The sequence below is a fragment of the Fulmarus glacialis genome, unplaced genomic scaffold (assembly GCF_000690835.1).
Source record: "Fulmarus glacialis isolate BGI_N327 unplaced genomic scaffold, ASM69083v1 scaffold22199, whole genome shotgun sequence".
NCBI classification, from domain to species: domain Eukaryota; kingdom Metazoa; phylum Chordata; class Aves; order Procellariiformes; family Procellariidae; genus Fulmarus; species Fulmarus glacialis.
In genome coordinates this window covers 12609-29148 of record NW_009234249.1, presented here as the reverse complement: position 1 = coordinate 29148, position 16540 = coordinate 12609, and the positions used below count along the sequence as shown (strand labels likewise).

The following is a 16540-nucleotide window of genomic DNA, read 5'->3' as shown; positions in this document are numbered from 1 at the left end:
TTTTCAGTAAAGATAGTTGGAAACATGCTGCTCTTCATCCACTTTCTTAATATTTGGCACTGGAACACCACTGCAAAATCTGACTGTATTATACTCATCTGCTGGTAGGCTGTATATGTAAGCATATGTTTACTTCGGTGACGCATCATTTACTGTTTGATACAAATGTTGCCCTTAAGTATTTGATAATTGACTATATTGTCTATATGTTTCTTTTATATATATTATATATTCATTATCATTCATTATTGAAAAAGTTTGATAATTTTTTACACTAAATTGCTTTATTGTGGCTCAGGGTATAAAGCAAAGGTGCTACATTTCTTTTTTATTCTAGGATGGAAGAAGGCTTTGAAGTGGTAAGAACAGGAATCTTTGAGATAATAGTTAGCTTTCTTCAACTGCTTTCTTGGATTATCAAAGAAAGTTCTAGATATTTCAGTTTTGAAGGTTGATGAGCAAGCTGTGATAATGACATCTGAATCTTATTCATGATTTTAAAGACAGGAGCTATTCTAATGAAAATAGTTACCATCTGTTCTGTAGAAATCCTTGCCTTGCCTATAGGCATCTGTCTCCATGGCTTTCTTAATTCTCTCTGACTCTCAATCCTGTACCTTCCCACATCTGTGCCTTGCTTAGGTTCTTTCCTTGCTGTCTGTTGGCCAACATCCTTTTTTAGAGTCCCATTTCTCCCAGAAATATTCCCAAAGCAATCACATCCCCATAATCCCTTAACTAAATGCCCCATTTCCTTTTTTGCTTTAAATGTTTTTGTTTGGGTTTTTTTTTAATTATTTACTTGGTTTTAATATGAGATTCTTTGGTCATATATGAGTTTTAAATGATTTTAAAGAGTAACTCAAACAAAATGGGTATCTTTGTCATCCAGAGGGTTACTGAAGTCAAAAAAGAGTAAAGCACAGAATTGGTTTGGTTTTTTAGTTATGATCCCTATTATTTTGAAAGTATTCTTTTCCTGGCAAGCAGATAAATGTATTTGCATTCAGTGAGGCTTCTGAAAGCAGTGTAATTATGGAACACAGTCCAAAACACAACAAGATGTACAGCATTTTCAAAGAGCTACAATTACCAGAGAACTCCTGCAAGAGATATGTCATACAGGGAAAATGAGGAGCATGTAGAAACTTTAAAACAAGAGTGCTCAGGGTGGAAGTTGTTCGCATTTGATGTCATTTTAGTATATCCGTGATTCATGAGGGAAACCTTTTTTATTCTTGCGTAATATATGCCTGCTATCCTCATGCGACGAATTTCATAGAAACTCTCCAAGTAAAGACTTGTTTCACATCTCTCTTGTGAATTACTTCCATTGAAGACTGGGTATTTAAATCACTCTTAGTAACTTATTAAAATATTTTAACGGATCATTTGAATCACAATCTTCTATGAGTTAAAAGGTATTTTTGCTATGATTTTATGCGTGATACTCTATTATATTGTCATCTCTGGAACGATCCCAAACTTATCTATACAAGCCACTTCACAATGGCAACTACTCATGTTTATAAGATGAATAGAGTATTAAGACATAATTCCAGCATGCTGGCAACTGTGGAAGGCATTAATTCCTTAGCAAAGGCTTGTGCATATGAAGTAAATCAGCCACACACCTATTTTTCACGCTTCTTATAAGGGAACATAATCTTACATGCACGCATTTTATGACTGGCTAAGGACAACGGCTAAAAATATCAAGCTATGTATAGATGGTCATTTACTTTAACTGTCACTTACCCCAGTCATTGTTGTTTGACCATATCTTTAGTTATTAACAGAGTTCTCTACAGTATTAAGTTTTTACTGCTCTTTCAACATTTTTCTATCAGTGTAAAATTAGTATGATTTAATACTAGTAATATTTCATGTTAGTATTTACAATAGTAGCAACTATACCAGACAGCACTTAAGACCAATTATTAATGAATTCAATAAATAGAATTGCCAGTCAAAAAGATATTACTTAAACATCAAATATTTCAAATAATATGCAAATGCACTTTAGACTTCCTTTTGATGTAGTTTTGATTTTCCCAGGCTAAAATCATGATTCCACCGTCTTACCTAAGTATTTCTTGTAGTAGATCTGAAAAGAGGAAGCCAAAGTGCTGTCAGAACTTCCCTGCTTCAGTGTTGAATTTGAATTACTTTTATACACTGACCATTTTTTAAAAGATTTGAGATGCGGGTCTTCCAGCCTAAACTTTGCTCTTCCCTACTGGTTTCCTCATATATTGCCTAAGCCAGATACAGCCTCTCTGCACAGCCAGACAACTTTTTGTCTGGACAACACCAAGTATTGGGCTTTTCCTTAGGAAAAGGTTAAAGAGCTGTGAGATCATAAGGTGCAATAACACTGAACTGCACATTACTGAGAATAGGCCAGAAGAGTCAGGTGACTAAAAGCAGAGAAACAGAATTAAACTACCAATTAGAACAGAAAATACTAAAAATGGATGGTACCTGCTGTAAATGAGTCACTACTGACAAGACAGTTCCCATCCAGCAGAACCTCCCCCCTGAACACCACAGTCCATATTCTACAACATGGGTTTGTATTGACCCTTTTCTGTTTATCGGGTCTTCTGTTTACATGTTTTCTTCAATCTAGATGTCTCTAGCCCTGTAGAGCAGATATTTTTAACTTTCTATTTATTTAAGGCAGCACATTCCATCTCACTTTCTGTACTGCTCTTTGTTAACGCTCTCAGAAGATGACTAAGTGGTGACTGGGAAGGGGAAAAAAAGAAAAGATGGTCTGAGATTTGTTGTTATTTTTGCCAGGCTTCATTTTCCTAAGGCAAGATCTATACCTATTGGCTGGCACAACAACTAAAATATCTTTCCTTTCAGGAAAATATATCCTTTACACCGCTTTCAGCACTGAAGCTCTCTGTTAACAGGAAAGATACACTATGGGTGAATATCTCAGACTGCTCATTTATGGACCTCAGTTACATTACAGGTGCCAAAGTCCAAACAAGCAATTCATTTATATCACTCTTCAGTGCTGACATTTTTTCCCCAACAAAGTTTCTTAATTGTTCATGCAGAAACATTGTCTGAAAAGCAATGCACCTTCCACCCGCCAAAGGTATTCCATGTTTCCAGCTTGAAATATGGAGGTGCCTTATCTACATAGGGACACAGTCCCCTAAGTGCATCATGAGTATATTAAAACATGATGACAGAATTTGAGTTCAGCAGAAATCAGGGCAGCTTTTTTCCTTTTCATGCAAAACCAAATATTAATGATGGGGTCACTCATCTGACAAGTGCCTAAACTCAATACAGGACCAAATACTCACAAACATCTTTATAGCACACCTTTCCTATTAGCAGTTGTAGGTCATGCAGGCTGGACACAGCCTGTCAAACAATTCATCAGGCCTTTGGGCTACTGTCTGACATGATTTTACCTGAAAGTTTCTCAGACTTTGGCAGGGATCAGGTTGGACAAATTAGTGTGATGGTCAATGACCTGCTCTGCAGTTTGCCGTTCCCGAAGGACCTCCTGACAACTTCTTCTCATCAGGCACGATGGGCGCGTGGCCACAGTACAGATACACATCTGGGCTCATGATGGGCATCCACAGTCTTGAGCAGACAGAATCAACAGCATATGTGCCTTGTCACAGAAATTTTGACCATGTGATGTGTTCGTTTCTGGTCATGTGGTCACTATATAGTTAATTACTGCAAAATAGTTTAATAACTGTACTAATAAAATGAAACGAAGTACTGTACATTTCATACCCTTAATTATTATCAGAATGAGGTATGAATGCTACTATCATGTTTTGATAAATATTTAGGGGCATTTTTTTAAGAAGAATAATGTAAATTAATAGTTTATAAATAGCTTGAATTAAAAAAAAAGATTTGAAAACATTTAAAGGCCAAATTATGATTAATTGTATAATTTACATTTTTAAGGGGAATAGCAGGCTCTTGTATAAGTTATAAATTATATTTTTTATTCGAACTTTGTTTGAAAACAGTGAAGCTTGCAAAATGTTCAATGAATTGATATGATAATTCTTCAAACAGGAATTGTCACAGAAGTTACACAGTCTCATCAGCATGGAAGAGTTGCTCATCAATGCTTATTTGGGTCCCATTCTAGTAAACTACTTAAGCATATCTGGGTAGTCTTAGAGTTAAATAAGTAGGAATTTATGCTTTGCTGCATGAGGATCTTAGAAGAAACAAGTTAATAAATTGTTACATTTTTCTCCACAGTCAAATAAAGGTTGAAAAATATTCACAAAACGAAGAAAAAATCTTTTGTATCTGACACATATTGCCATTCTTGCATCATATAAAAATGTGATTTAAAGGGTAAGGTGTCCTTATTCTTGCTGCCAAGATCTATCACCTACATCTGTCTAGATCTATTGATTTCACTCGGTAAACCAATGTATCTTACTGCTACCAAGTATAGTAAAACATACACATTTCTGAGTTGTGAACTGGCATTTTTTTAGGACATCTGCTTAAATGTATTAGTCTCTGGAATACTAGGAAATAAAGAGAGACAAACAGACCTCTCTAGCCATGTTCTCCTGTTGCATTTTCTTAGAAAATGATTTGCAACTATCAATAGATATTTACACAAGAGAAAGAGTAACTTCTGCAGTCACCTTTCTTGCATAACTCTGCAATAAAGAAGTGCTTCAAATATTTACAGAATTAATGCTTAACTGAGAAATTGAAAATATACTGTTGGTACTTATTGAGTGGCAGCTGGACTGTTCAAATATGGCCATAACAGTAAAAAATAATCACGTTTAGTGCTTTATATCCTCTAAGCTCCTTGCAAATATTCATTACAATGTTTCCAAAAGAGTGAACAAGAAAAAATCACTTAGACTTACCCACATTTAATCTGCCTGTGACTTCCCCGTTTGAATTGCGAGCATTCACTGTCACATTGTGAGTAGACTGGAGAAGCAGTGATGAGTCCTGAAGTATGGAGGGAAAAAAAAAGTAGATTCACAGAATAATTAGAAGTGTTAACAATTTTCAAAACTTAGTCTAGTATTTATATTAACTCAGTCACTGAAAGAATTTTGTAGCTACAAAACCATCCACAGATGTCATAGAATGTTTTGGGCAGGTATTTTTGATTACTTCAACTATGTCAGATTTAAAATAAGAAAAAAATTATAGAGAATACTTCAGGTGAACAAAATCTGTGTTACTGGCCCAATGAACACGGTTGCTAACATTTTATCGTTTGGAAAAAAATGCTCAAGTACTAGATTTACTACATTTCAATACATAATTGAGACTCCTAGAAGATAGCCATTTAATTGAAGTGTGAGTACCCCACTTTGCGAATTTATACTGTCATATTAATTTGGTGAGAAACGTGCATGTGCATTCTGCTTTCTCAATGGTCCATGCAGCCTCTATGCTTAGGCGTGATTTTGGCACCTGGCACTGACTCTCCTGGCAAGGAAACTCGGACAGTGGAGAAAGTGGCAGGTTGACTAGCTCAAAGCTAACTTTAATAGACGACAGTACAGATAAAGAGTGTCAGTCTAAATTAAATAATCTCCCTGTCCGCCACTCAGCAGGATGACAGAAGTATATCAGCAGACTGAACAGCATCACTTGCTTGTCCACATCCTTGCACCATGATTTGAGCCTAATACACCCTATGCTGCTCCACGTCTGGTGTCCCAGTATACAAAATCACATCTAAAGGTCACAAAGCAATGGCGCTCATATTCAACTTAACTCACCTCACAGGCTGCATCACAGCTGGGACATTTGCAGAGCAATCAGAGCCTCATACCTACCCATCATTCTGCACTACTTATGGAAGCCAGGGCATGCCAAGCAGGTGTAACTGGTATCTTCATTCATCCCTGCCAACCTCACCACAATCCAGACTAGCTATGTAGGCAATTCAAATTTTCATGTCATTCTTAGACTGCAGCCAGCGTGGAATTACTTCACCAAAATCAAAACATCCCCTTGTTATGGGTTGGTGTTGTGCTTGTTGAACTCCTCTGAGGTGATGTAATTTCCATTACTTATTCCCAGACCTTCCTCTCAAATTCTCTGTACTTCAGGCTTGTTGGAGCCTCCCCAAACTTCTCCTTGTCTTGAAAAGCAGATGAGTAAGTGTTTTGAAAGACCTAGCTGCCCGCTGTGCTCCATCAGACTAGATATATGGACAGTAATGAAACAGGTTCATGGCAAGAGACCTGGCAGGGGTCATTTGGAAGTGTCCTAAAACTTCGTGAGGAGGTCACTGAGTAGGTTCTTCTTCTTTCTTCAAATTACCACCTGAATTGTCTTTAAATGCAGCTAATTTTCAGGGAGATCATACTGGCCACTGTCTTTACTTGATTTTAAGTAGCGAAAATTATCTGGGAACAAGAAGTCTGATCACGCTCATTTGGATCAGCAAATTGTAGCCACACTGGTAGACTTACAACGAGGGGAGAAGTTTTTTGTAGTACAGGTGCTTTCATACTAAAGCATCCTATCTAAAAGACAGGAACCTAGTAACTGGTAAGAGTGCCTAAGTAGATCTCAGTTGCCAAAGTATCAGGGAATATGTGATATGAAGAGGGTATTAGCAAGCTGCCTGCTTGTGACCTCAGAGGGGATACTCATTCCTAGATAAATAAGTGAGTTTCTAACTACTGGACCAGTCTCTTTCACATATATGGCTTCTGGTACTTTTTCTGGATTCAAAGGAGACTATGCAACACCTTGATGGGCTAACCCCTGAAAATCACTCCCAAGTCATGTTTCCATCGTAATTTAATGCTTAGAGTATGAGATAACCTGAAAATTCTGAACACATTTTATGTGAAGCATTTTACTACAAACACTTATCTAGTAACAGTGGTAGCAGCAACACGCAGTTTGGAGTCCATTTTCTACTTTTTTTTTTTTAAAAAAAGGATATCTTACAAGTAGGAAGATAGGATATCTCAAAAGAAGTCACTAAGTGAGGAAAATAAATGAATCTCATTTTGTAAATTATATCAGGAAAAAGTGAAAGCTAACAGAATTAACACAAATAATGAAAAGTCTTAGGAAAAAAGTAAGCAGTGTGTTAGAATGAACATTAATGGTAACAAGTTAGTATGAAGTGGAAAAGGAAGGTCAACAAAGATCAGGTAAATATATTACATTTAAGTACACGTGCTAAATGACCCACAAATCTGGGCATCTTTATTACACTTATTTGACTGCCGCTGGTTGATTTAAAAAATAAGTTAGTAATTTGTAATATCAAATGTAAGTGCGAATAAACTGTATTCTAGACTTCCAGCTTCCACACACATGTTGTTGACTAATTAAAATCTAGTAACATATTTATAAATGCTCATCTTTTATCTTTCAATGAATATGTATTAGCTAAGATGCAACAGTGTTGCCCACAACACTGTGTTGGACTTATAATGAAGGCATAAACTTGTAATAGGCTCCAGAGATGATGCACAGCAAGTAGATTTTCTGCTACGTATTTTCTTAGCACTTTGGAGACCTCATTAGGTGAGAAAAGCTGTTAGGAGACTGCAAGGAGAAAACTATTAAGGCAAGGGAGAAAGCTGCTATGATAGCTGTGAGTGGCCCAATTCTCTAACAGACAAACTTAGAAAAAGAAATCATAACAAATATGCAATTTTATGAGAATAAATACATAGATGGCACTCAGGAGATCAAGCTACAGGCAATTAAGCCTCTAGAGAGTTCAAATATTTTAAAAAGCAAGCAAACAAACAAACAAAAAACCTCTGATGAATTATCAGTTCATAGGGGGCAGAGACATGCAGTAGCCAGAAGGCTCTAATTAATGCATGCTCCTAATGATCACAATGGGTCATTAGACAGCTAAGCTTATACTAGATGCTGCTACACCTTTTTCTTCCTATATTGTACATTCCTAATGTATTAAGAGCTGGAAGGAATACTAAAAGAGCACGAATAGTAGCTTAACATTGCATAACGATTTTTTGGGGCAGAGGGAGTTCTTAAGTATTAGCTATGCTGGTCTTAAAAAGTTACATGTCTTATTGGATAAACAACCTCAAGGGAAATTCATTTAAGGACATAAATAGTTTTCCCACTGTCTATGAGGCAGAAAAGAACACAGCATAAGAAACAAAATGGAAATATAGATTTAGCAATGGAATTTCACAGTCTAAGTAAGAGCTGTTCCTGCTACTGGAAATACTTGTTGCAGAAAGAGAGAAAAAGAAAGGCTTAATAGACATAAAATATGTTGGCATTGCTTAAATTTCAGTAATTGAGCATTTTAACAACCTCATCCTAAATCCTATATCAACCATGTTTTCTGATAAATTTATTTACATTTTCTCTTGCTATAGTGATACAAACACTAAGTTTTTCCCTAGCTTCAGAAAAGTCTCATAGCTGGCTATTTCTTGTAATGACTTGCTGAGGATGATTACATGTTTGAAGTAACTAGAGAGCCATATTCAGCTTTTACTCTCATTGAAGAGTACTTTATTCAATGAAATGTCCCACTGGTTGATGACACTGTTCATAAAACATGGCTTTATTTTGTGAGAGTTTAGATTACAGACAATAGTTCTGAAAAATATTAATTTTGTTGGCCAGAAACAGATATCGCTCTACAAAAAATTCACCAGAGTAAGTTTCAGAGTTCACCTGAATAATTAAAAACCAATTCAGATTCTCTCTTTCTTCCTCTAAACCCTGTACTTCAATAAAAATCTTTCATACCATACCCATTCTCAGACATTTTAAAGTTAATCTGCTTGATAAATATTTTCTTTGACAAGTATGTTATTCCTTTTTTACCTCAATAATAGTAATACAAATTTCTGTCTATGTATACAAGATTCAATCCTAAATCTTCCCATTTAGTCTGTATATTTTATATACATAAATATATAAAGATCTCATACAGTTAATATAGTTGTCCTAGAAGTGTCAAAACCTGAACTTATTAGAGAAATTGTAACTTTTCCAATAAGATCCATTAACTTTAGAGATATTTAAACTATTCCATAATGGATGAATAAACAAAACAAGCAGTTTCACAGGGAAGCCTGCATTAAAAAATAACCTCAGTAAAAATAATGAACAACTTTCTACACACTCTCTAAATTTTAGCGTTGCTTATATACAATGACCTTTATCATTCCTTTTTGAGCTATTTCTTATCACATGCCTAAAAGAAAAATGTTAATTTTGCCACAGTATCAGAACATTGACCTAATGATCATGCTTGTAAAGTATGCAAAAATATGTGTGTATACATGTATACACACACATACACATATATATATTTCCATGACAGGTGCCTGGACGTTGCCTAAATTCAGCTGTTCGTAAGTGCATTTTATTTTAGCATTACTGAAAGATTATCTGCTTACCACTCGAGAATGGATTTCTTTGGCATAAAGAGGGAATAAGAATTCCGATTCCCCTTCCAGACGAAGGCCTTCTTTTGTAACACGCAGGTGTCCCATTCCAGTCTGAGGAGAAGATGCAAGAATTATGCACATTTTATTATTGTTGCTGTATTTATTTTTTGTTCTTTTCATAAACTGTAAATTTCCAGAGTTGCCTGCCTCCAGTCTATTGATAAAGATATCCGTACTAATGCACTTAAAATTTTGAGAATTCCTCATTTCTTCCAGGAGTATTTTTCTTTAAGAAATTGTAGCTTTCAAGAAAAAGTTATTAAAGTTGGGATTTTTTTTTTTTGGAGGAAAAAATACAATATAACAGTCATTAACTTAAAAAGAAGTGCATTTGTATTGGCTGTGCTGAAATAGTCTTTATACTTGTCTTCTAAAAATGTCATGAACAATAAACTTTTACACATGACTACTCACATAAAACAAACCTTATGTTAACATCTCAAGGTTTATTCTATCAATAATTTATTTCACACAGAATGTAATGCTTTTAAGCCTATTAAAGATACAAATAGGGATTTTTATTTGCTTCCATTTTCAGTAATTACTTCTTTCTTTTTAATTCATTTTTCATTCCTTAGTTTATTTTTTTTCTCCTCTAATTGTAGGTCAAGGCTCTATCTCTCACTCTATCATCTTCCTTTCTCTCTGTCACCTGTTTGTCAGATTTTGTACCTTTCTTATTCTCTCTTAGTTGCTCCCTCCCGATTTTAGCCCAGTTGTGCTTTCCAGCCTGTATCTTATTTCATTCTTTTCACTTTCTTTCATCATTATCATAGAATTGATAATGTGAAAAATGAGTGAGGAATTACTTCAGAAAGTACATCTGAGGACTTGCAGGCTTCAGCTGCAAGGTATGTCACAGGTATTTAGCTAATTTGTAAAGGATTCACCCCTCCCCCTGCCATAAAAAGCGAGAGAAAACTTGGCAAAAAATTTGCAGCCTTACAGCTCGGCCACACGCAAAAATATTTGAAGTCAAGTGCCTCAAACTACAAGGAGTAGGTGGGAGGACTAAATAATAAGCAATAAATCCAAAAAGTATTTTCACTCCAAATATTTTTCAGGTTGTTCTGCATGTAAGCAGAGAAGAAGAGATACATGACAGGTCACTGATGATACATCAATAACGTTTCGTCTAATGAATTATTCCTACTGCTGAAAAAGTTGTAACTTTAAGAGACTGTAATTATTTTCAAATATGGTATGTTCTCGCCAATGAGCTTTTTTTTTTTTTTTTAATATATATACATAAAAATAATGCTAAATAACATGTCTAACCAGCCTTCAACGAAGGTAGCTATTTTCTTTTAACAGGCTTGAAGAGACACAAAGAGAGAAACAAGCTTTGCTTAAAATCCACAAGGTAGGAAATATTCATGTCAGCAGTTCACTCCACTGGAGATTCACTTCACAACTGCGATTCCTCCTCAGCAAGGATTTATTTCAGGAGATAAATAAGGCTTTTAGAATAGCTATTTATGGAATCTTGTTATTCAGTGTCAAGTATTTTACTGCTTTGAAATACATAATGTACTGGCTTTTTCTCAGTGGAAGAAGATAAAATTTCTAAATTCTAGATCATTGCAAAGCTTTTGAAAAGTACCTCATATATACTGATACATCTCACGAGGCAAAACTAAAATAATACCTTATGGCTTTCATAATCACAATTCCTAGGCAGCACTGAGCAATTTAGAAATATGTTTTTGTAGTGAAGACTATGGACAGTTTTTTCTAACTTGTAACACAAAACAGAGATCACTTCAACACCATAAAGTCACACAGGTTTAAAGACAAACACTTTTGAAAAATATGACATGAAATATCAGGATATTCTAAAGAAATATCACTAACAAGTGGCTCTCATTTAATTAACTAAATTTAGGATCTCATTATTGCTCTGATCTCATGCCTCTTCTCATCAGGTGAAAGTAGATTATACTAACCATCAGGTTTAAACACAGTTTGCATATTTTTAATGGAATATAAGGAACTAAACAAACAGTATATTATAGAGTAGGTATAAAAATGACATTGGAATTTAAGAAGGCAGAGGAAGAAGTAGCAATTAATTCTTGCTCTGAAGCAGATCGGGAAAAATTAACAAATTCCTGGGTGGCAATCTCTATCCTGCCTTTGGCTTTGCCAGGAAAAAATTTTTAGTAGTTACAAAAAAACCTATATAATTGATGTTGAAAAAGAAGATTATGCAATTTATTCAGCACACTCTAATGGATTCAGATTTTTCAGCAATGATTATTCTAAAAATGCTATATAGACAAAGGAATGTCTTTGACATCAAGAATAATATGCCATGTGACAAAATTTAGCACTTTAACTTATCTGTAAGTTCTTATTTTTCAGTAAATCCAGGATTCATATCACTCAGGATTACTTTGTATAAGTACGTCCTCAAGTATGTCCTATTTTCTTCATCAGATATTTCATTGAAGCACTGACACAAAGCTCACATTCTCACACATTTGAATAAAGCCTCCTTATCCAGTCTCATTGACCACTCAGGAAGTGCAAAACCATGGAAATTTAGACTTGTGTTACCTGCATAAATGACTATCTGTGATAACGAATAGATAAACTCTGTAACATGCCTGAGAACAACAAAAATATGGATTTCATATAATGATCCTCACTTCTGTTACCATTGTGACTGTAAACAATTATTATTTCCCTAATACCACGATATTTGAGCATCTCAAGATTGTAAAAGTACTGAGTTAAGCGGTACTGTGAGATAGGACAATTCTATTTTCCCCCTTTTATAATTGGCAAATTGAAGTTACATGGAATGTAAAAGAGAGGGATTTAGGATAAACAACCATCCTAATGCACTGAGATCCAATGATAAGTTCCATAAAAAGGAGGAGTATAATAGCTACACATAATGTTCTCTCAAAAACCACTCTGCTTCTTACATTACCATTTAGGAGAAGCCAATTATTATTTACTGAGTATTGTGACTTCCTCAGTGATGAACAACCTTGATGCTTTCAGTTTCAAAGATTTGATTCTGTTCCTATTAAAATCATTGAATAAAAAATATTTCTATCGACTTGAGGACAGGGTCCAAATTTCAGTTAGACATGGACTTAGGTGCAGTTAATGCAATAAGCTATTGATTAGGGGCGGGGGGGGGGGGGGGGGGAAAGTGCTTCATTAAACGAAGCAGATGGGTTGCAAGTCTGACTCCTGTTATCCTGATGTTGGTGACTGTCACCGCGTGAGTGTGCTGGCCCTGAGTTGTAATACATTGTTGTGCATATAACCCTGAGGCTCATGTTTTCTAATTTGTCAAAGCCCTGAGTGAGACAGGGACTGAGCTGTATAGAAGAGGAGGATGAAATGGTATCTCTGTAGACACTGAGCAGATTTTGCTATTGATGCGAGGAGTTGACTGGCATAGGAACTCCTGGCAGCTGCCAAACCCTTATGCACCGAAGATGCGATTTAGCATTAGTGTTCGCAAAGGTATGACCAGTTTTACTTTCAAAACTGCTAGGCAGATTCTAATTGGAGTAACAGGATATCTTCAACTGCACTAGAATCATTTTTTATCAGTTGAAAATGCTCCCCAGGAGATAAGTGCTTGTAGAAACAGAGTCAAGGCCTTTTACAAAAAATTCAAGCTCTGAGTGGGTTCAAGCCTCAGCTTGAAATCATGGTCTAAAGGGTATTTGCCAGCTATTCAGTGAATTATCTACATAGGGATACTCTAAACCGGCTGAAATAAGTAGCCACCACTACTACTAGAATCCTAAGATTCATTGTTCTATGGAGCATCTGGATGGGAGGACCATCGTGGATGGGTTATCTTAGACTCCAGACACAACAAATGTAAAATATTTTTCCTCCAAAATAATGGGAAGCAGTTCCATTCTCCACAAAGCCAGTAGAGAAGTGCAGTATGTCCACAAGCTATGGAAAGACCTTTAATTCTCTTTCAGAGGATCACAGAAGGACTGAGTCCTTCATCAGGACCAAAAAGTTCCAAGTCATACTGATGGTGTGGTGGTATGATCGCCGCCTTCTGGTTATGAATATCTGTGTTGAGGAAAATACAGACACAACTGGATAAACCAAGTTTGACAGCATTGGTATGGCTAGTGCTAAAGGCCTGTCTTGTTAAAACAGGATGCAAGAACTTTTGCTCTTTCATCTGTTGTCATAGCGAAACCTGCTGCTCTGGCTCATGACAAAGAAAGTCACATGGAAAGAGCTGCACATGGCACATTGCTATGGGACTACTAGGAGTGGAAGCAAGCAGCTTCCAAGTAGCTCTAGGGCTCTAGCACTCAGTGTCTTGCTCTCAGGCAGATGAGCCTCGTGCTATGTCTTACGTAGTCAAAAAAGCATCAGATGATATATTTGGGATTTATCTCCCAAGCCAATATAATAATATAGAGGTCTCCTGCTGTAGGCACGTGGCCCTTAAAAATGAGGATGAGGCACAAGGAACATTCATTCAGTTTATGATGAGTATTTCTAGTCACCTAAATTCAATCATTAACTGTAACTTGCATTTTCCTTCCAACATAGAAATTGATACACGAGGCTCACTATATTAGGTCAACCACTCTTTTTACTATATCATCACTGTTTCTGCACCTTCTCAGCATTAGACTCAACTGCAGTCCTCAGACTCCTCTAAACAATGGAAATTAAACTTCTGATCTATGTATCAGCTAGTAGCTGCACAGGAAGATGTGTATTTTCCTCTTCTGGGGAGAGATCAGGAAAGACAGCCATATCCATATGTTAGGATGGTTACAACAATAAAGTCTCTAAGTTGATCCAAACATTAGCTTTAACATGCACTCAATTCAAATTAAAGTGGCTTCTGTCTCAGGAGTTAATAGCATGTTTGATTTGTAATACCTGCTCCCTGAATATTCAAATTTTCCAGATATTAAAAGTCCACACATGCTGTAGTTGCTGATTGGAACTGATAATGATACTAACTTCAGATTAGGGAAGATGCGGCATTTCCATTCAGATAACACCTCTTCTTACTTTCAGGATACTTAACATCCTACTTTTAGGCCAGCCCAGGGAAAGACCTTGGCAAGTTCAGACCAAGACATCGTTTGTTGTGCCCCAAAGCTAGTTCAATTAATGGCTTTATAGATCCAGCTTTCACTGCAGTACTTCTTGCAGCAATTACTATTTAGAGAACTTGCTTTGCAAACAAGAGCGTACTGTTTCGTTCAGATAATAGGGCTGTGGGTAGAGATTGTTAAAGAGCAATCAGCAAAACAGGATTGGTAATGAATCTGCTGAAACTCTCTGTTTGACTTACAATATCTATTTTGGAGCTAAGTACGTGCTTGGTATAATAACATTACTGATGCCTCTTCTCATTTTCTGTTGCAAGGACTCTATTTCCTGGGCTCAGACAGAGAAGGTTATCCGACTCCTCTTCTTGGATGACTGGAGTCTTTTCTGTCAAAGACACTGGTCAAATCAGAGCCCTTAGCAACAGCAAGCACTCCCGGTATAGCAGTTAGACTCACCTGGCTTAGGGCTGGATACAGACTAAAACACCCTTTGCAGATATGGCTAGAAAGTGGGTAGGTAATATTCCACGATCTAGAAAAGTAGATGGCCATGTTGAACTCAAAAATTTTGTATGGAAATGGCTACAAAAGATGCAAATTCACCATAAGATTGACATTTGCCTAGTTTTGCTATGATTTCTTTCATAAAACAGGATTAATATTTAAGATGCATACTTTCAAGATATTTTCAGGTCCTCTATATACAGAATAACAGATTTTCTTAAGAAAAGAAGGTATTAATTACAACAGGTATTACTCAAGAGGAAAAAGTAGCTTCTTAAAGCAGATTCAGCTCCAGCTTCATTTCCTTTTTTGGCAAGGACCAAATTCCGTCTCTGGTTCTGTACTGCACAGACATTTCAAAGCTCGATAATACTCGGCTAATAAACATGCCATTACATCTGGCATTACGTTTCCCATGGCCGATTTATTCAACATTGGAAAAACAGACTGCTACTCCTACTGCTACATATATTTATTCAGGAATTGAGTTTTTATAGGTTGGCTAATTCATTTTATTATATTAACATCTGTAATTATGCAACTTAGCTAAAGAAATGGAATTAAATCTTTTCCTTTGATTTGTAAAGGTTGTCAAAAGGATTTTCTTCAGAACAACAGTGCATGATGTTAATTTCTTGAATTCCTCTGAGGAATCAGGGATATTTGCATGGTGTATATGATTACACAGACTATGTATTGATTCAATATTGTAAATCCTATCATTTGTACTAGGGGACGTTTCATCTTACAGTCTCAGTGCTCTGCGCCTTGTGTAAGCACACAGTGACAAGCATCTCCACCCTGACAGAATTTGCTGTCTAAATAATCAAGATGACAAAAATGTGAGATGAAAAAAGGACAAAGAGATATTGCATCCCTCACAAAGCACTGTTGAGGAAGTCTACAGCTCTGTGTGAAAGGAATGAATTAAATATTTCATCTTACGTTTTGTCATGTAGTTATCATGCAAATTTATTTTAAAAGGATACTATCATATTAAATAGCAACCACTGCAGTATATTGCAATTAAAAACAGATAATCTCCAACAACAACAACCCAACCTCATTTTAAATTACCCAGGCTTCCCCTCATCTTAGTATTACTGATTAAATAAGGTTTAAGAGCAGAGTTTTGGTTACCTTTGCTAAATGCCATCATGACTATTATTTTATTCATGGTTCAAAAATTTATAGTGACCACAGAGATTTTACACATAAAAATACAATCACCTGCTATGATGCTTCTCTAATGACATTATTGATAAGTGCATTTTTGTAACTTATCGAGCAAAATGGAAAACAAATCTTTTCAATTTTCCCTATAGTGCATCAAGCAAGCTTTACTCTAGCACTGACAATAATATCATCTTTAAAATAACGGCATAAATATATGCTATGCATCAATAAAATGGTAGCTTAACACGTATTTGTATAAATTAGTTATACAATATATCTAAAAAATAACAGCAATGACAAAGAAATGAAATATAAAGTTGG

The 16540-nt window shown here is 35.8% G+C and overlaps 1 protein-coding gene across 1 annotated transcript in view; it reads right to left on the bottom strand.

Annotated features, from left to right (window-relative positions):
- Positions 1–4898: 4898 nt before the first annotated feature.
- Positions 4899–16540, bottom strand: part of LOC104082468 (gamma-sarcoglycan-like) — a gene marked incomplete at its 3' end in the record, with an annotated part of 23577 nt that continues 11935 nt past the window's right edge. The window contains exons 2-3 of the mRNA XM_009585599.1: positions 9417–9518; positions 4899–4986 (exon numbers count right to left, since the gene is read on the bottom strand). Coding sequence (XP_009583894.1) covers positions 4899–4986; positions 9417–9518 — 190 coding nt within the window. The remainder of the gene's footprint in view (positions 4987–9416; positions 9519–16540) is intronic.